Raw genomic sequence first — 22,030 nt, forward strand, 5'->3', positions numbered from 1 at the left:
CAACATTTTCACGATAAAAAAAATAGCAGATCTACAAGCTCGTAGCGCGGCACTCGGTACCGCGCTACGAGCTTGTAGATCTTACTATTTATTTTTCAACAGCTAAAGCATGACATAATGATTATGTCATGCTTAAAACACCAAAAGGGGTTCCCTGTCCCGAATGGGTTAAAAAGCATTTTGGTTTGGCCCTCCTCGCTGCTCATTACGCTCACTCCAGGAATTCGGGGGTTGACTGTTCTGAGCCAGTTGTCAGAGTCATTTAGATCTACAAACCCCTCGGAGCGCCGTGTCTCCAGTCGGTACGTCCAACAACACCGTGTCTCACGGCTGCATTTAGTGAATGTTTACATGAACCGTTCAAGCGCAGAGCTATATCAGCCACTCTACTGTTGCTGTGTGTGTGCAACGTCTTGGCCTGCTTTCATGCAACACTTCACCCTCTCGCAGACTGGCCATGCAGAGCCGGAAGGCTTTGTGCACATGCAGCAACAGTGAAAGCAATCAGTTGCTATAAGATTGCGATATGAAAGTGTTCTATCGCGATGACACAGTATTGAGACTCCATCATGGCCCGTAGCACTTGCCCTAGCCCCGACGACCGTACAGGCATATGCAAAGGCTCAACTTATGTAATTTAGATAGCACTTTATGTAGACTTAGATAGCATTTTAAGCAGACTTATAGCATTGTATTTGGCCAGCACTAGAATAGCATTGTAGGCAGACATAGCACTCACTCACTGTTACGTTCTTAGCTTATGCATGTTTCATGATAACTACTTTTTAATGTATGTGATGTATTGCCATGCTTTTTTGTTCTTGCTTAATGTAAATCGCTCTGGATTAAGTCTGCTAAATGCCTAAATTGTAAATTGAGTAGCGGTTCTCAACACATCTATATATATTTTTTAATATCTATGAAGTCACCTACCAGTTGATAGCATTCAAATCCGCTAGCTCTAGCAGCTTTTGAACTTACTGAATGATTACGGATGAATACAACTAAAACATATAGGCCTACAGTTGGAGGCCATCGATATTGTCCTTTTCTTTTTGCTGAGGTTTGCGTGATCTGCGCAAAAGGACAGTTAACCCATTTTGGGCGGGAACCCCTTTTGGTGTTTTAAACATTGTTATAATTTAGCAATTGAAAAATAGCAGATCTACAAGCTCGTAGCGCGCCACCGAGTGGCGCGCTACGAGCTTGTAGGTCTGCTATTTTTTTTAAATCGTGAAAATATTTATTTCAGAAAACTGGAGGGTTTAGAAGGATTTTTTTAAATTTTGAGGTCAGGCCTAAATGGGTCAAATGATAAGGGACAATATCGGTGGAACCCAACTGTACCACAGACACATAACATGACCCTTGAGTGTGGAGGCTAACATATACATAGATATATATAAACTCTAGATAGCTCACCCGCGCTGTTGGCCAATGGAGAGCGACGTCGTTACGTGGCGGCCATCTTACCTCGGGACACATAACATTGTGTCTATGGGGCATGTACTCTTAAATGACCATAACTTGTTCAATTTTCAACCGATTTTCAAACGGTTTGGTTTGTTATAAACGTCAGAGACGTCCGCATATGTATATGATTTTATACGACGTTCATATAAAAAACATAAATTAAGCAGATAAGCGTCCTAAATCATAGCCACGTTGACAACGTTTGTAATAAACCAACCCGTTTGTAAATCCGTCAAGATTTGAGCGAGTTATAATTGTTTCTGTTTGAGCTGCCATTGAACATACTGTACTGTAGCCCCGAAGTAAGATGGCTGCCGGGTGAACGACGTCAGAAACTCCGCCTTGAGCCATCTAGTGTTTATATATATCTATGAACATATATACAATAAAGAATGGCTTGATATTGACCATTGCAGACAGAACCTCACAGAGCCAAAGACAGTCACATAATGTTTTCATTTATATAGAACAGAAATAAATGCATTCAGTGGGACTTCTATCAGCGTTTGTATACAGCAACGGCCCACGCAGGACAGGCGGACGACACTGCTAGGTAATGGTGGGCCTCCTGGCAAATAACAGCCCCATTTTAACAGTGTTTCCCCACCTTTTTCTGGATCAGGACTCACTTGAAAAACTGGATGTTAAGTGGTCATGTGGGTGGGCTGATGTTAAGTGGTCATGTGGGTGGGCTGATGTTAAGTGGTCATGTGGGTGGGCTGTAAAACTGGATGTTAAGTGGTCATGTGGGTGGGCTGATGTTAAGTGGTCATGTGGGTGGGCTGATGTTAAGTGGTCATGTGGGTGGGCTGTAAAACTGGATGTTAAGTGGTCATGTGGGTGGGCTGCCTGTAACTGGATGTTAAGTGGTCATGTGGGTGGGCTGTAACTGGATGTTAAGTGGTCATGTGGGTGGGCTGTAACTGTATGTTAAGTGGTCATGTGGGTGGGCTGTAACTGTATGTTAAGTGGTCATGTGGGTGGGCTGTGTGCAGAGCATGTTTATTTAATGATCAATCAATCGATTATGTTCAATGAAACATAGTGTATAGTATGTTTCATTGAACATAGTCGATTGATTAACAACGTTGAGGTCGTACTTACTGGAATCACAATGAAATATCTATTTTTTTTTTAAAGATTTAAAGAAATAATTATGACATTTACTTATATTTATTTTATATTAATGTCACCAATTTGTGTTTTGCCAATTATTTGGGGGCCGCCGAAGTAATCACTGAAGCATTACCCCTGCTGCCACCCCATTTTATTAAACCTAATAATACAGTATGTCCGAAAGGCCTTCTCCAAAATCCTCTGTTTAATTGATTTTGGCCTCCTATAGCAGTCGTCTGTGTCCACATTCTGGATTTCCAGACTTCTTTCCTGGAGTTTCTTTCTTTTTTTCTTTGTATTGTTTTACAAATTCCTTGAATTTATGTTCGAGTTCGAGTTCCACATAATTGTAGCATGATAATAAGTGCATTTTATGCTAAATGTGATGTAGTCGTAATATACAAGTTGATGTATTTTTACTGATTTCTCAAAGATCTCTCTCCCTCTCTCTCTCTCTACCGGCCCACTCCCCATCTCAATGTCCTCTTTTAAGCAAATGAAATGTGCTTTACAGATACCACAGCACTGTACAGCAAAACAAACGGACACCTGAAAAGCCTTGCCTCGTCCAAAGGGTGCATTTGCGACACAAAGAACAAAGTCCAAAAAGTCTGTTTGAAAATGAAAAGAACGAAGAACGTGTGGGAGAAGAGTTGTGGTCTCAGACATGTACAGTATATTAAAGCAGCACACCGTAAGTAAACTGGGACCTTTTTTTCTTTTCCAGTTCGGCGTCATCGTCCAATGAAAATCTAAAACGTTTCTGCTTCAGGAAGTGTTCTATGATTAGAAGTCCAATCGGATCAGAGGTAACGAAGGTAACACAACTGGGTCAGCGTCCCTTTAACGCATGCAGTGCAGTCGCTCACCCAAAGGTCCATGTAGGTCAGCTGGAGACTGGAGTGGAACCATTCATTAGGTGATGGTTCTTTATAAATTCAAGGACCCCCCCCAGTTTGGTACTATGCACCAGACCCCCATAACTCTTGAGAGTGTACAAATGGAACCAAATGTGACCAGATTTGACTGAGAGACTGCCGTCGCGCAAATTCCAACTTTTCACCAGACGAGAAAAACTTTGTTTTTCTTTTTTTTCAAAAATGAGTTAATAGCACAGGCAGACTCTTCACATACTAGAGCATGTCTGAAATAAGTGTCAGAGCTGAAATCGACATGTAAATATGAAATAAATGCTTAAACATGTAGCTAGGTGTAATGTTAGAGACCACAGAAGTGAACCTTTCAAGCCTGTTTTCTCAACTCGCTGTTTTCTGCAAGACATCACTCTATATGCCATATCACCAAAACTGGTGGGTCAAACTGAACAACCAATATGTCAATTTGAAGCTATGATTCTCTGCTTTCATATAACATGAAAAAACGAAAATTCAAAAAAATCCAATGGCAGTCCCTCAGTCAAATGTAGTCACAAATGGTCACGCAAGGGTCCATTTGGTTCTATTTGTACACTCTCAGGCCCTCTTGTACACTCTCAGGCCCCACCTGGTTCCTAACCATCAATCATTTAGCTGGGGAACCGCCTCATGGACCCCTGGGGGGGCCTCTGCTCCCCCCCCCCCCTTCCCCTTCAGGTTAGGTCCAGCCAGTCGGACCGCCTGTTGTGAGGCTTGCACGTGTGCACGTCCACCGTGTTCTCGCAGTCCTGGCACTCCACGGCGCAGCACCAGCGGAACTTGCACTCGCACTTGGTGACGCGCTTGACGCGCATGGTGTCGTAGCCCCGCCCGCAGCACATGACCTCGCAGCCGTCCGTGCCCCGGGAGGACTTGTTGCACACCCGGCCCGACGTGCCCAAGGAGCCTGCATGGTCGAGGAGGAGAGAAAGACAATAATAATAATTAGAGATGTCCCGATACTGTATCGGTATCGGAAAAGTATCGTTGTTTTTTGTCATATCGGTTCATATCGGTATTGGTGAATATGCCAGTCTACCCACTGATCCGAAGCAGGGGTAAGGGGTTCACACTATGGCAGGTAAATAAAATGTTGGGGCATGTGGAGTTTGCTTTGGAGTTCCCCAAACTGCAAGTGCACATTTGAATGAGGAGTCTGCTATAAACACAACACGAAATATATAGGTAGATAGCTATAAACACAACACGAGATCACACCACTGGTATCGGTATTCAGTATCGGTATCGGCTAACACAGAAATTGTGGTATCGGATCGGATCGGGAACGAAAAGTGTATCGAGACATCCCTAATAATAATCTTTATTGTCCTGAAGGATATTCATCTTCAGAGATCTGTTCAAACACCCACAACAAAACAGCACAGTACAGAAAACATAACGTGAAGAAGACAATACAAAATCACGAGGTCATCACTGTATACAGAACCATCCTATCGCGGGGCAGTTTGTTTAACGCCGCGATGGCTGAAAGTGCTAGCCGTTCACACGGCCTGTTTTAGAATCGATTCTAAATTGTTATTGTTTATTTTTAAAGGCCAAAATGGGCTTGCCCCCCCTTACCGATGCCTTTATTTGCACAAGTGAATGACTGTGACGTTTCGAACACAATGCTCTTCCTCTCTATTGCTGATAGGTTAGAACCCGCAGTGGTGAAGCCGACCCTTGTTATATATTCTCCGACTATGCTTGTCACGATGACTAAGCCAGTTAGATCTATCCATATATGGTTCTACCACATCTATCTGATATCAGCACTAGGTCGGCTCGGGCCAAATATAGGGATTGTCATACTAGACATGTCATATGTCATCTAGAAACATTTCAGTACCACAGAACAGGTTGAATTCATGCCGTTTCACTGATCCCAGATTGAGACAGCCTAACAAAAACTTCAGTCGTGATTTAATCTTTAATCCCTGCAGTAAATATTTTGCAACTTCCATCCTGCAGATTTGATTCATTCGTTCACTAACTCTTGTGGCAAAGTGTCTTGTGTTTCAACAGTCTAGGGAGGTCATCCAAACACTTACCAGTGCATGGTAAGTTGATGGTAACACTTTCTTTCTTTCTTTCTTTCTTTCTTTCTTTAACAGGGACAATGCACATTAATCAACACGTGATTTTTCAAATCCATGTAAATAGATCCACTCAGGGGTCCCTGAGGTGGTTCCGGGGGGGAAATTTAAGTTTAACCAATTTAACCCATCTCGGCTATTCAGAAATGGCAGATCTAAAAGCTTGTGGATCGGCTATTTTCGAAGAATTCTGAGAGAAGAAAGAACAAGTGGAATACTCTACATTTAACTTCAGATGGGTGTCCAAATATTCATATCAATTTGAGAGTCCTTGACCATTGAGAACCATTGAGCTAAAAGCCTAAGATCAGAGATCTAACAACGTCCCTGAAGCCAGGTGACGAATCTGAGATGAACTATACTCCCCCCTCAGGTTCTAGGAAGTGGAGCTTAAAACCAATGGAGGGATTTGAGAAATAAGCCTGTATGTATCCTTAGGCTGCGAATTCCTATCCAATGAAGATTGGCAGCAGGGAAGGCCATAAGCTCTTTTTGAGATCACACCTCCGCACCTTGAAAAGGGTAGAAGCAGCCTCCCTCCCTCCCCGTGCTAGAGAACACACCTTCAAAGAGCGGTCCAGGGAGGGATGATGTATTTTTTTGTAGGTGGAAGGAGGAAGCATCTTCCTAGCTCTTTTGACAAAAAGCCTATGGGATTTTTTTTGCATTGGATTGTTGATTTTTGCTGAAAATAACAATATTTACACGTTTTCTTCAGCAAGATGTTCACAAAAACACCACTTTTGATTCCCGAAGCACAAGTGCAATCGCCTTGAGTTTAAAAAAAAAAAAAAAAAAGCAAACAGTCCTGTCAAATTAAATCAGCCTTCAACTACAGGGCCGCTTTATACCCTAATGGAGAGGAGGTACTGAAGATGATAGCATGATCACAACACATCTTCATTCATGATCTCCTACACCTGTAGTACTCAAGTCTCGTGTGGGTCTCGCCCACAATTTGACTCAGTCTCGGACCAAGGGACTCGGGACTCACCGAGTCCACTCGAGTCACTACAATGCAATGAAATAAATGTATTATACCCACTCCATTCACATTCACATTATAAGAGAGCTAGCTGTCTGGCGCTTATAATAATGAATTGCATTTTTATAGCGCTTTACAATGGTCCATTCATTCATACATTGGGAGGTGAAGCGGCAAACAGTCGACGCCAGCGTCCTCACTTCCCACATTCACACACCAACGGTGGCAAGCTCACACCGACCGACTCATTGGAGGCAATGTAGGGTTCAGTGTCTTGCCCAAGGACACATGTGGACAGGAGGAGCCGGGATTCGAACCACCGACCCAGGGACCATTGGACGGCGGCTTATAGACAGTTATCTTGTTAAGTAACGGAGCGCAGCTGACGCGTCTGCCTGCTCTCGCATTGTTTTATGTGCCTATCAAAATGTGAAAACAATAATTAAAAATCTGGTCCCGTCGGTCTCGACTCGGGACTCGACCCCCTCCCACACTCGGTCTTGACTCAGAATCGGCCCCCATTCCTTGGTCTTGACTTGGACTGGCTTCAGGTGGACTTGACTACAGCACTGCTCCTTCGTGTTAAGAGAACAGACCCGTAAATTAACACTGGGATTTTCACTGTCTACTGCAATATCATAGCTGTCCCAGTAGTGGTGATTTACTGCCTTTTCACGCTCTATATGGAAGGCATCGCATGGGACGGGATGGGAGAGACAGAGCCTCGCAAGGCAAAGCAAACACTGAGGGGAATTAAGGGAGATGTTAAAGGTCAAATAATTGAACTTTAAGCTGTGAAGGAATGCAAGCCTTCAGTGGATGAGGAGTCTGAGTCTCACAGGTTTGGTGAAGCCGACAGCAGGACTGTGGGCGATATGTATATATCTCTCTTCTGGTCTCCTTTCCTGCTTGTGAGGAAAGGTCATTCTCCATAGAGAAAGTCAGTGTAATAATTGTTACGCGGATTATCATTAAATGAAGCGCTAATTAACACGTTAACCGTTTCCGTCCATCCGTCCTAGGGAATCCAATCGACGGATGCATTGGACGTGTGTACACGTCCTATAGCGCATCCTCAATGATATCAGGCGAGGGGAGAATATTCTGAATTTTTCCCTTTTTTTATTTTTCAGTCGGACTCTCGGCCACCGTACTTCGCTCTTCAGTCATATTAGCTTACCGTTCACTAGCCTGTTAGCGCGGCAGAAAGAATGCCTCGTATCTGCTCATCTAGGGCGCTCTCCGTGGTTTTGATCTGATGGATATACAGTTGGAGGCCATCGATATTGTCCTTTTCTTTTTGCTGAGGTTTGCGTGATCTGCGCAAAAGGACAGTTAACCCATTTTGGGCGGGAACCCCTTTTGGTGTTTTAAACATTATGTTATAATTTAGCTATTGAAAAATAGCAGATCTACAAGCTCATAGCGCACCACCGAGTGGCGCGCTACGAGCTTGTAGGTCTGCTATTTTTTTTAAATCGTGAAAATATTTATTTCAGAAAACTGGAGGATTTAGAAGGATTTTTTAAAATTTTGAGGTCAGGCCTAAATGGGTCAAATGATAAGGGACAATATCGGTGGCACCCAACTGTACTAGCGCTTCATTTCTGCTCCTCATCCGCCTCTCGTTCAAAATATGAAGGAATCCCGGCACTGATTGAGTTAAAGGCGTCGTTGGCGGTGCGGGATTTCATTAAAAAAAGGCGTTAAAGAAGTCCTTAGCCAAGAATGAGTTAACGAACCCACCTGCTGCGCGGTCCATGAGACAGTAGTCCGGAGAGTTCTCCACGAACACCAGCTCGTTCTTGGCTCCCTTGTTGGCGGAGTCCCCGTCGGCCACCATGAAGCCCGTGCCGTCCTGGTTCATGGTCACCTCGATGGCCGCGTTGTACTTCTTGCGCAAGTAGTCTCCCGTGCGCCTGAAGTCGGACGTGGCCAGCCAGCATGTCCGCAGGGAGCAGGAGCCGCTCACCCCGTGACACTTACACTCCAGCTTCATAAAGCGCTTCACCGCCTGCAGGGACGGAGGACGGAGGAAGAGGAGCACACAGGTCAAAGCAGTGTTGATTTCGTCGACTGAAAACTAAAACGAAAAATTCGTCGACTACCTTTTTCCACTGACGGAAACTACATGGAAACTAAATAAAAACGAAGCTATGATGACTAAATATACCTTGACAATTTCGTCAAACAAATAAAACTAGACTAAAATGTTAGGAAGGGACTAGCGGACAAGAGATCCAGTATGAGTCATTAGTTGCATGCTGGAAATAGACGATCTACAAGCTCACAACGATGCGTTGTGAGCTTGTGGATCGTCTATTTTCAGCAAGTGAAAAAAACAGTCATTACGACGGCATCAAGGCCCGCCAAAATACATTTTGTTCGACAAAATCAACTGTAGATTTAGTCGACTAAAATGTTATATTTAGTCGACTAAAACTAGACTAACACTAAAACATTCCAGGTGAATAAAATGTGAATAAAACTAAATTGAAACAATTCAAGAGACTATATGACTAAAACTAAAATCAAAATGTGCTGCCAAAAACAACACTGGGTCGCTGACCACGCAGTGTAAGGGCCCCAGATGGAGATCACCGTCAAGTTCAAGTGCACGGTCAGTTGCCCGAGACGGAGATTGATAAAAACGACGGAGATTAATGATATCAAAACCGGTCGCATCGCTCCACACCCTAGGAGCGCTTGTTGCCCAATCCTCGGTGTTGCACAACAGTGACACGTCATCGAAAATGTTCCCTGCCTGTTTAGCGGACGAAAACGAAAATATTAAAACTCGCGATCTAAATCATCCCGTCTAATTATGAAAAAAGATCCTGTGTTAGACGGCGCTCCGCGGTCCAGTCGCTTGTCGCGATAGATTTATTCTTACCTCCCGTTGTTGTCGATCGACTCTAGAGTGGTGTGGCTATTGTTAGCTGCTACACAGACATTCACAACAACTTCCGGTCCGCCAGTAAAAGTGGTCCGGGCGCTATAAACGATGGGCACATTTTATTAATGGATTAAATAGGCCCGAGCCCTCAAGGTGTTAATGAAGTCCATGACGAAAACTATCCAATGCGTTTTGCGTTTGAGTAGAGCTTATAGGTAACCATTCGAGGTCCTCATACAAGACTGCAACCTTTTCTTTCTTTTTTTGTGGCTTTCGCCTTTATTTTTAATATTTTTATAGAGGGACAGACAGTAGGCTGACAGGAAATGGGGGGTGACATGCAGTAAAGGCCGTCGGGATTCGGGAGTCGAATCCACGGCACACTGCCAGACTGGACTATACCAGCCAATTGGTGCCTGGACCGCTGAGCCACGGCCCCAGGGCGACTGCAACCTTTTATAGTAAGCAGGTCGGACTTTGTTCAAAAACGGGCAGTTTGCATGTTCTCCCCGTGTCCCCTAGGGTAGGTTCCCTCACATGTTCTCCCCGTGTCCACTAGGGTAGGTACCCTCACATGTTCTCCCCGTGTCCCCTAGGGTAGGTACCCTCACAAAAAACATGCAGTAATCCTGGTCTCTAAACTGCCTCCCACTGGCCAGCCGGGGCGCCTGATGGAGGGGAAAGAAACTGGTTGGGATAACGTGTTTCTTCCACGCACTATACGTCCAACCAGGGAAACTCCCCCTGTCAGGTGTAAAGGAGTGACTTGGACACTCATGCATCAAGACAGCCCGTTGCTCTCCCCAGGTTGGCGGAGGGTGTGTAGAGCCCAGGATCACATTAGATAATTGACACAGGGGTGAAAAATGGGTTACAAAATCGTGGGATATACAAAAATGATATAAAAAACGGGCTGTTGGCTCACCATTCTCCCGCAGCGGTTGTTGTGCAGGTTCATCAGTGCCCGGGCGTCCTTCACCATCCTCTCCCGTGCGTCCACGAAGGCCTTGGCGAACTTGATGCCGTAGTTGATGTTGTCGCTGCAGCCGCCCCAGTCGAAGTCGCCTCGCTCGTCGCTGGCGCGCCCACGCTTCAGGCCGTCACAGCTGCAGATCTTCAGCTCCCCCTGGCTGCAGGCCTTGGTAATGGCGTAGACCACTCCCGCTGAGGAGATGGCGTACACGAACGCTGCCTCTCTGCTGCCTGGATGGATGGGGGGCAGAGCAAAGACGGCTTGTTTAACCACCACTCAGAACAGTGGCTCTCAACCGGTGGTCCTTGAGGGGGTTCCAGGTGGTTCCCAGAGAGTCGGTAACCAAATGGACCCTTATTAACCTCGCCTCACCAGGCTTTCCACCTCGGTGTTCCAAAAGTGCCATGTGAACCGGTCTGGAACGGATGATATCGTTACGTCATGTTGTAGTATTGTTTTGTAGTCATCAGGCAGGAACAATCAATCGGAACTTCCTTTTCAGTCTGACCACAAAACAGGGATGAAACAATATCCGGGGTCAAATCTGAATGACCAGAGGGGGATATCAAAAGCGGAGGCATCGATCCCCCTTCCCCCCATCAAACCCTATGATCGATCCCCCTTCCCCCCATCAAACCCTATGATGGCAGAAGCTACAGTATAACATCCCAGTGAAGCAGACTCCTCTCCTTTCACCTTTTAATTTGCACAGATGGCAGCTTTCTCAGTCGCCGGCCTGTGTTTTCATTTCAGAGAGGAGAGGAGAGGAGAGAGGAGAGATTTTTTCGGGCAGGGGTGGGGGGTTATTTGGTCTGGCTTTCCAACGCACCTCCCATTCTCATTCCTGCTCAAGCAATGAGGCAGAACACATGCAGGCGATATGTCAGGGAGTGAGGCTTTGTCTGGCTGCCAGAGACATCTACCCAAATATTTACATCTCCTATTACTGTTTATACATCACCCATGTGGATCTCTCGAATCTGCTACTTGTTTTCGGAGAACGTCCACTTTCACAATCTTTTTCTCATTCCCGAGAAGGTGAAACCACAATACTCCCCCCCCCCCCCCCCCCCCCCCCCTTTTATCTGTTCTCTGGGGGAAAGTTCACACGAACAGGAGGCCAAAGTTGAATCAATAAGATTAAATGCATGTTTATTAGCTAACAAGCACGTACATGCAGACAGACAAGCCACATGTACACCATTTACACACACGGGACACGAAAATCATTCATTCATTCATTCATTAATTCATTAATTTGTTCGTTCGTTCGTTCGTTCGTTCGTTCGTTCGTTCGTTCGTTCGTTCGTTCATTAAACTGTTTGGCCGCCAGGATTAATTTGCTGTAATTCATGCCAGGATTTCCCCTTATGGGTCTGTTTGGTTCCATTTGAACACTCTCAGAGTTAAGGGGGTCTTTGCAAATAAAACATTTGTGAACCACTAGTACAGTTAGTTGGACTCCTAAATGTGCCATAGAGTCATAATAATTGTCACACATATTCTGAAGAAAACCTGGAGACTTGACATTCAGTAAGTGGTTCTTATGATCAAAATAAGAACATTATAATGGTGAGTAAAACAGAAAATCTAAACATTTGCCACGGACATGACCAAGTCTTTGTCGTGTATGTATACCAGTGTTGTTTTTGGCAGCAAATTTTGATTTTAGTTTTAGTCATAGTCTTTTGAATAGTTTCCATTTAGTTTTAGTCACATTTTAGTCACCTGGAATGTTTTAGTGTTAGTCTAGTTTTAGTCGACTAAATGTCATGCGATTCTAGTCGACTAAATCTACGGTTGATTTAGTCGACTAAATTGTATTTTGGCGGGCCTTGATGCCATCGTAATGGCTGATTTTACACTTGCTGAAAATAGCCGATCTACAAGCTCACAACACGTCGTGAAATGACTCATACTGGCGAAATGACTCATACAAGTGCAAAATTACTCATACTGGATCTCTTGTCCACTAGTCCCTTCCTAACATTTTAGTCTAGTTTTTATTTAAATTGTCGATATATTTAGTCTTAGTTTTAGTCATCATAGCTTAGTTTTCATTTAGTTTCCATTTCGTTTTCATCAGTGGAAAAAGGTAGTCGACGAACATTTTTCGTCTTAGTTTTAGTCGACGAAAACGACACTGAAGTATACGGACATGTTGGTGACCCCTGATTGATTGTGAATAACTCACTTCTCAGCATGAGCCGTCCGAACACCGTGTGGTCTCGGTCCAGCGTGCTGCAGTTCCAGCGGTGGTGGCGGAACTGGTGCTGGCACTCTGTGATCCACTCCACGGCCCCCTCCCCGATGGACTGCATCAGGTCCGGGTGGCGCTGGCACAGCTGGCGCTGCTTGTTCACCAGGCCGGGAATGTTGTCACAGATCACCCGCGCGCCCAGCGCTCCAATGTACCTGCAGGTGCAAAAAAAACAAAAAACAGATAATACAACAGGTGATTTCAGTGTAGAGCAGATGTGTCCAAAGTGCGGCCCGCGGGCCAAATGCGCCCCGCCGGCGAATTGTATACGGCCCACAGCTTCATACCTGAATTGTATTATGAACGGCCCGCCCAACATTATGGGACATTTTTACATTCAAGTTTTTTAACCTGGGCATTTCCCAGAGTATACATACTTTGTCAATGTTCCTTACTTCCTTGTTCCTTTTATGTTTGTTTTTTTGTTACCTTGCTTGCTTGGTAAACATTTGGTAATGTGACATAAGGCTGAAAAAAGGCTGAGATACACTTTTTGTTCACAGCACACACCTGACAAAAGACCATTGATATTAAATATTGATGATGATAATCAAATAGAATTGTTTGAACCCGAAGGTACATTGTGTAGTTGGCCCTTGTTTGTTTTAATATTTTCTAATATGGCCCCTTTGAAAAAAATAATTGGACACACTGACACCTGGTATAGAGTATCAAATGTTTATTTTCAGCATTGTAGAGCTGATGTTTGAGGATTGCTGGGTATATGTTTCAATGCTCGACCATGCAGTCATGCTGATGTTGTAATAGTGAAAATGTGGCGCAAATCTTTGAATCTATATTCTTTCAGAGCGAAAACTTAGGATTTAGAAGCCATTTTCTTCCATTTCTTCACCGCATGCACTTTCAACCTAGTGTCCCTGTTTTGGGCATGTGCAAAAAGCTATAATTAAAAAACAACAACCAAGAAGGAAAATATAATAATATTTCAAAATAGCAATACCACAATATGCATGGAATACTTATCAGCGATTTTAGCTTTTGAGTATATAGGGCTTAAGTTGTGAAGACTGACAGGAATGTCAGCATGGGCGAGAGACATGACATCTGTTTGGGCGGGAACCCCTTTTGGTGTTTTAAGCATTATGTTATACTTTAGCTATTGTAAAATAGCAGATCTACAACCTTGTATATCTGCTATTTTTGAAAAATTGTGAAAATGTGCCTGAAATCTTTGAATGTATATTCTTTCAGAGCGAGTTTATAACTCAAATCTTTGCTACTGGGAGGGTCCCTGGAACAACATATTTTCAGATGGGGGTCGGCGGCCAATATATATTTGGGGGTCCTTGACATGAATATGTTTGAGAACCACTGACATAGAAACATGGGTTTTTCAGAAAACTGTCAGGATTTAGAAGACATTTAAAAAATGTCGACGTCAGGCCTAAATGGGATAAGTCCAATGAAAAGCATTTCACTCCCTGGTAGGTTTGCTTCCTGTTCTATTCAGACATTAATCCTTAACATTACAGAACCTCTAAAAAGGTGTGATCACATCACATGGTAAAGTTGTATTATGATGCAGGGAGGGGGCTTCTTCAGAGCCCTTATGAATTGGACAAGGGAGCGGTCAACTGACCGGTACACAAAGTGACCCCCCTGAAACCTGTTCTCTTCCAACACCACAGCGCACCCATACGACGGCACCCCCCCCCCCCTCCTCTAAGCCTGCACGCTCCACTCTCCATCCGGATATCGTTAGGCACTAATTGCACACACATTTGCGTCACCCCGCGGGCCACACAGACTTATTAGCGGAGAGTTTCCATTCCCGTTAAGGCTCATGTCCCCGTCCCATTCTAACTGGAAGTGTGTGTGTGTGTGTGTGTGTGTGTGTGTGTGTGTGTGTGTGTGTGTGTGTGTGTGTGTGTGTGTGTGTGTGTGTGTGTGTGTGTGTGTGTGTGTGTGTGTGTGTGTGTGTGTGTGTGTGTGTGTGTGTGTGTGTGTGTGTGTGTGTGTGTGCGCGCGCGTGCCTGAGCAGTAAAGCAGTGCATCGCTGCGGCACGGTGGGTGTGTGTGTGGTAAAATGGTGCATTTATACAGCGTCTTTATCCAAGGCGCTTTACATTCACCCATTCACACACCGATGGCAGCGGAAACCATACAAGGCACCAACTAGCACATCGGGAGAAATTAGGGGTTCAGTGTCTTGCTCAAGGACACTTCGACAGTGACTCTGGGGGAGCCCGGGTTCGAACTGGCAACCTCACGGTTTCCATCCAGCCACTCTACCCCTGAGCCACTGCCGATGTGTGTGCGTGCGTGCGTGCGTGTGCATGGCCTATGGGCTTCAGAGAGAGAGAGTCTTGTGCACACATGGTTAAAAATACAAATCTGGATGAAATAAATATCATCTAGACTAGAGTCTAGATCATGATGATGATGAGACTGACTAGAGAGAAAGCTTCCAAGTCTTTCTAAGTTAGATGTTGATCTGTTTCTGATTCTCCTTTCCTGTTTCAGGACTTACGGAATACTAAATACCATAAAATATGCTGTCAGCTCTGGATAGAAACTGCAAATTTCTTTCTTTTCTTTTCTCTTTTCTTTTTACTATGGATATATAGTAGGCCTACAATCAATGCTCTCAGTTTTAGCCCGTCTGTAAAACACAGAGAAAGGAAATAATGAATATTGCATTTATTATATAGCCTCAATTGCATGGGCTAGGCCTAGGCCTACTTATACGTTGCTGGAAATGTCCACAGAATGTATGACAACTGTTTCAGATCGTGTGTGTGTATGTGTGTGTGCGTGCGTGCGTGCGTGCGTGCGTGCGTGCGTGCGTGCGTGCGTGCGTGCGTGCGTGCGTGCGTGCGTGGGTTGGTGTTAGTAGACTATAGCTGCTTTAAAGCATTTCCCTCAGGGCTTCTTAAACCCTCCAGAGAAATCATCAAGGGCCACTTATTCATGCTCCATCGCCTGCACCTGCCACTTACTGTGGGCAAGATGGATGGATAGGGGAGTCCCCCCCCCCACACACACACACACACCCATACATACATACCATTAATCTTCATAAAAAAACCAACACATTGCACTGTGCCCAACAACTGCCCATCGTGTCACCTTGCACTGATGTTTTGAGACACACTCACTCACTCACTCACTCACTCACTCACTCACTCACTCACATCCATGCAGAGTATTTCATAGATTTATTAAAACTATAATGTATAGCTCATTGTGTGACACTGAAAATAACAATAGTCCCCCCACAATATTCATTATTTTAAGTCGGTGACCTTTAGCATGTCTCCACTATAACTCAATCTTTACAATAGGCGAATGAAATGGTCAGGTGTGCATGCATGCCTCTGGCTTTTGAGGAGTGCATGACAGCTAGTATAAAAGAGAAGCTGATGAAGCAAAGAATAGAATGATGTATAAACAAAATAAATGAGGTCAGCTTGAAAGTATCTTGTTATGATTTATATAATACATAATTCCCACTTTGTTGCCACTGCCAGTGCTTTATAGGGCGAGGAGGACATTGTTGGAATGCAGACCAATTACGCCATTGGTCTGCATTCCAACAATGTCCTCCTCGCCCTATAAAGCACTGGCTAAATCAACTTTTTGATTAGTGCATGTCAATCATAAAAAAATCTACATTTATGTCATAGTAGGTTATAAAATATAGCAATACATGTAGCCTACAGTAGACCTATCCACACAGCTGCATGGTGCAGCTGCATGCCTACAACAGGAGGTTCCAGGTGGTCCCCAGATAAATGATGTAGGTGGTAACCAAATGGACCCTTATAGATCTTGAACTCTTGCGAGTGTAAAAATGAAACCAAATGGACCTTTATGGGTCCATTTGGTTTCATTTTTACACTCTCAAGAGTTCAATTATTGCTAAAGACTTCTACACAATATAGAATGTATATACGAATTGTTATTTTGATCAACGTTTGCCCGTTATCTCTCCTAATGGTACCAACATCAACTGTGGACAAAAATCGTATCCAACGACAACAAAATATTCTTTAGTTTTGGGGTCTGAGAGGCTAATTAAATCTCATCAAATGGTGCAGGTCCGTCCGTGGCTCAAATACACAATACATAATGGGCCTTGATATGAAAAGGGTGGAAAACCACTGGCCTATATCCACTATGTATAAGTTAAATATCATAAGCAAAATGAACTGACTGAATTTGAAATTATATATTATCGGCATTAAGTTGACACTTCATAACTTACTCACCACCACGATGAGTCGACCCTCGGTGTGAACATGAGCAGAAGCAGAATAAAGGTAAAGAATATCCTGGAGGTATGTTTGGAGGAGTGCTGTCGGCTTATCGCGCCGTGTCTGGTCCCGTGCATAGTCCCAGCAGCCCGGCGGCAATTATTATTAGGTGAGCTCCGAGTGCAATACATGTTTCCTTTCATTTATTATATTTCACGTATTGGCAAACACGGTAGACTCTGGTATGAAAGTCCTCCTTGACTGCTGTCCACCGGCGTCCATCATTGGAAAACAAAAGGGAATGACAATTGAGTGGAGTTAAAAACTGCAGCAGTGGTGGGTGGCATTGTTGACGCGTAACAATGCCATGTAGATTATATTGTCAATAAAATGTCCATAAATAAACTTCTTTGGCTGCTACATCCGAGATGAAAGTTTATTATGTCATAGTCCGACTCCACTAAAATAGAACACGGGATCCGTCCTTCGATCGTCTCAAATTCCCCATTATCTCCCGCAGATGTTCACTGTAACTGTCAAATCATATAAAACCACCTTTTTTTTCCTCAGCTGTTGCGCGTTGAATTTCAGCCAGATCAACTGAATGATAAGCGGCCAATACGTTGCAATAATAGGCTATAAATAGGCCTACACGTACGCTGGACCGCATACAAAAATCTATCACATTTTTTGTCTTGATTGGGGAGAAGGAAAAATAAAACATAAAACGAACGATCAAATTAAGTTAAACAGTCTAGACTCGCGAGATCATCCAAACAGATGAGGAGACAGAGGAGACTGCATGCACTGCATTGTGCGCACCTACTCTGTCCTCAACAACCGCGCGCGGAATGAAGATGCGCGCCTGGACCAATGCGTCAGCTGTCCTGTTAGTCCGTGCCTCTCTATAGCAGCACCGATTCACACACACTCTCTCCCTGAACAGCAGAGCTGCAAGCCCCACAGCGGCGTCGCGTCTGCTGTTTTCGGCGCGCGACACCGTCGTGACACCGGCGCGTAAATGTGTCAGACAAAATATGCAGACGGTCGGTGGGACAGGACAGGACAGTACAGTCGGTGTGGTGGTGGATGTGTATATTTAGAGCGATGGAAAGTAGGGCCCAGTGATGTTATATGTTATGAGGTCTATAGCTATACCTATAAATCAGCATGTCCAACTGTTCCACTTTGGCCATCGGTCACTGTCGTCAGTTTAAAGACCTTTATTTAGAAAGACGAAAATTATACTTTTTTTCCATTTGTTCTCTTTGATAAATTATCCTCAGATCCTGTGTAAGCATGCACGCACGCACACACGCACGTGCACACACACGCACGTGCACACGCACGTGCACACACACGCACGTGCACACGCGCGCGCACGCACACACACACACACGCACACACACACACACACACACACACACACCTGTAATCCTGCAGGGCGCTACTGTCCCTCTGCCAACCTGGGGAGAGCCCCAAACCATAAGTTCATGTTTCCTTCAATGCATGAGGAGTGAGCAGGCCGCTTCGATCTTATCACCTGACAGTGGGGGAGTTTCCCCGGTATATAGGACTATATAGTGTGTGGAAGGAACACGTTATTCCATCCAGTTCCATCTTTCCCATCCATCAGGGGCAGGGCCGGTCCAGGATGAAACTAGGTCTCCACCATGCAGGCCAGGTCAGATTGTGGCCTCCTGGTGGCGCTATAATAGGCTAATGTGAAAAGGGTGCCTTTTCTTCTTACGCCTTGGATGGCAATTGGATGATTTGAGGCATTTTGTTCCAAAAATGTGTTTAGCAAAAATCCACCTGTTGGATATATTCCTCAGCGTATAGGAAAGTCTGTGAAAAATGTCACGTAAATTGCACACTCCGTTCATGTTTTGAGGCTTTTTGTTAAAAATGGGCCAATCCTGCAAACTTTGATAGACAATGTTAGCCAATTAGGATGGAATATGAAATATCGGACAGATCCGGCTTGAACACATGACTATAGAGATAGTGTGTAACGATTTGCGGGATTTTTGGACAGAATCTGGAGGAGTAATATAAAAAAAAATGTGTTTTTCAAAAGTCGTCTTCCTGGTGGCGCTATAACTGGCCATTCTAGAAAAGTTGGGGCAGAGGTTCATCGACGGCATCCAGGGAGTGTGTGTGCAAAATGTGGCATCGACCGGGTTAACGGTGCCGGAGATTAGTTGGTAACAGACACACACACACACACAGACTCACACAGACGGAGTGCAAAACATACTACTAGGTGTCTCCCCATGCCTTCGGCCTGGTGGAGACAATAATAGAGAAAATATATCATAAATTAATACTGAAAACAGATATAATCATTAAGGAAAGTTTATGCCTATACTACGTATGTGTACTATATGTAAACTCTTCATTTCCATTTTCCAGACATTCAGTTGCAAAAACGGGTTGAGAATCTCTGCCTTAGGGGACACCGGGAGAACATGCAAACTCCACACAGAAAGCCCCTTTCGCCAAACCCACCCATGCACCATTCATTTTTCATAGTTTGAATGTAAAGCGATAGTTAGTTTGTTAATTAATTAACGAGGTTGCCTTGTTGTCCATCCATCCGCAGCCATGGGTGCAGACTGCAGAGAGGAAAGGTTAAGCTCGGGGCACCTTCAGCTATGAATGGTCGAGCTTTCATGAATGCTTTAACACATCATTAAACAGGAACTTTGGTGTCTCCATAGAGATGCGTATACTGTAAGCTCGATCTCCTGGGGAGCCTATATGCTATACCTAGTCCACTATATTATTGGTAGTTTTGGGATAATGTATAACTCAGCAATGTTTCTACAGGGAAACATGATTGCACGGTGAACACCGGGCATCATTTGGTTTCCAGGGGATGGTGATGGCCTTATAGCTTTTGCACTTAACCACACATTTCTGTTATATATCGTTCACCTATGAATGAATCTTTTCTTTTTCTTTTTAGAGGTCGCCAGCCCCTCCTATATTCAGCTATAGTGTAGATTTATGTCCAAACACAAACATTAAATGCCATTGACAACAATGAATGGAAGATTTACGTCATATGTGTCTGAGCAAATCGGCTATGTTGTCTTAACACAAACATTAAATTCCATTGACAATGCATGGAGAATTTATGTCATATGTAGACGAGCAAATCGACATGTTCGTCATGATGATGTACGATGATAAGAGCGCCCTCACTTTTCTTTTTAATTCAGAATTTCAGATTTTCAAATTAATCTGATTTACAGACACTTGTTTTCTTTCTTCAACCATCTACATTACATTCATTAATCACTGGAGCCCCAGCATCCATATTCCATATATCACCTGTTTGAAGGGAGGCGTTGTGAGCAGTGGTGTAGTGTGTGTGTGTGTGTGTGTGTGTGTGTGTGTGTGTGTGTGTGTGTGTGTGTGTGTGTGTGTGTGTGTCTATTTGGAGGAGAAGGTGCTTTTTGTACCTATATGATTCACTTTCGGTGTCGGTAATATGACAGACTGAAGTGACCAATGTTGGCTGTGATTAAGTTCATGTGTTGTATATTCTGTACATTTAGGGCTTGTTTGGACTAAAGCACATGATGTTTCAAGTGCATGGGATATCAGAAGCAACTGAAAATATTTGTGCCCTTGATAATGTATTTTATAAATGTGGACTCAAATAAAGAAATTGAAATTGAAATTGAAATTGAAATTGAAATGTGTGTGTGTGTGTGTGTGTGTGTGTGTGTGTGTGTGTGTGTGTGTGTGTGTGTGTGTGTGTGTGTGTGTGTGTGTGTGTGTGTGTGTGTGTGTGTGTGTGTGTGTGTGTGTGTGTGTGTGTGTGTGTGTGTGTGTGTGTGTGTGTGTGTGTGTGTGTAGGCTATACACGTCTGCATGTTTCGGGGCGGTGGCTCAGGGGTAAAGTGGCCGGATGGTAACCGCAAGGTTGCTAGTTTGAACCCGGGCTCCCCAGAGTTAGTGTCGAAGTGTCCTTGAACAAGAGACTCTGAACCCCAAATTGCTCCTGATGTGCTGGTTGGTGCCTTGCATGGTTTCTGCCGCCATCAGTGTGTGAATGTGTGGGTGAATGTAATGCACAATCTATGTAAAGCGCCTTGGATATATGCACGCAAATGTGCGCGCACACATGTCTTATGGGGCATCCCCCCACTTCTAGTACCACTACAACACTCAGAACACTGGTTGTGAGTTTGTAGTTCGGCTATGTTCACAATAGTTCTGTGACTCTGTCTGTGGAACCGAGTCAAACTAAATGTAATGCCTACAGTGCCAAGTGCTTGTCAGAGTGGGGTGGGGGGGGGGGGGGGTCTCCAGTTCAGATATGATTATCTTTTGGTCTAGACTAGAGTGATTGGTCTCCATCCAGCACGTCTTGGCGCATGGTCCTCATTGCAAACCATCACATGTGTGTCAGATATGAAACTCTGATTAGGCTGCTGAAGTCATTCTTCACCTTGACAAAAACAATCTCTAAAAGAGAAAAAACATGCAGCACTCACGGAGCTGTCTGCTTTAAGCCTTAATTAAAGGACAGCTCTGTGAGTGCTGTTTTTGTTTTAGGTTTAAGGCACTTTTAATTAAATAAATACATCTGTATGGTACGCTGCAGAGGAGGCAGCACAATGTTCCTATAGGGACAACTCTAAATGTGACACTTCTGTTGTCTGCAGCAGAGTGTAGAGTAGGAGAGTAGCGTCACGCTTTGATCTCGCCGCAAAGCGGGTGCCTATATGGGCTATAGTTCCAAACATTGCTCCTATGGCAGGAAATATTCCATTGAGATAGAATGAGCACTTCCGCATTCCATTGTTACAATGGGAGTCAACGCTAGTTTCACCACTCTCTTACTATATTACTCTGGTCTGCAGCATGCGACGCAGATGAAGGCTTGACTGCCGAAACAGTACATGGAGTTCAGTACAGTACCTAAAACAACAACAGTATAGTTGCACCGCTCAGTTCACACAGGTTTGATGTACTGTACTGTCACCCAGAAATCATCATATATACAGTGAGTGTGTGTGTGTGTGTGTGTGTGTGTGTGTGTGTGTGTGTGTGTGTGTGTGTGTGTGTGTGTGTGTGTGTGTG

General features: G+C 44.3%; 1 protein-coding gene across 1 annotated transcript; it reads right to left on the reverse strand.

Moving 5' to 3' along the window:
* Window positions 1-4,177: 4,177 nt before the first annotated feature.
* wnt2ba (wingless-type MMTV integration site family, member 2Ba) lies at window positions 4,178-17,291 on the reverse strand (the record flags this gene model as incomplete). Its single annotated transcript, XM_079509614.1, has 5 exons — window positions 16,946-17,291; window positions 12,648-12,868; window positions 10,406-10,683; window positions 8,331-8,598; window positions 4,178-4,410 (listed from the first exon to the last, which is right to left on the reverse strand). The coding sequence occupies exons 1-5, from the start codon at window positions 17,131-17,133 to the stop codon at window positions 4,178-4,180; spliced, it is 1,188 nt and encodes a 395-aa protein (XP_079365740.1). The 5' UTR covers window positions 17,134-17,291.
* Window positions 17,292-22,030: the final 4,739 nt, after the last annotated feature.

Source organism: Electrona antarctica (genome assembly GCF_951216825.1).
Source record: "Electrona antarctica genome assembly, chromosome: 9".
NCBI lineage: Eukaryota > Metazoa > Chordata > Actinopteri > Myctophiformes > Myctophidae > Electrona > Electrona antarctica.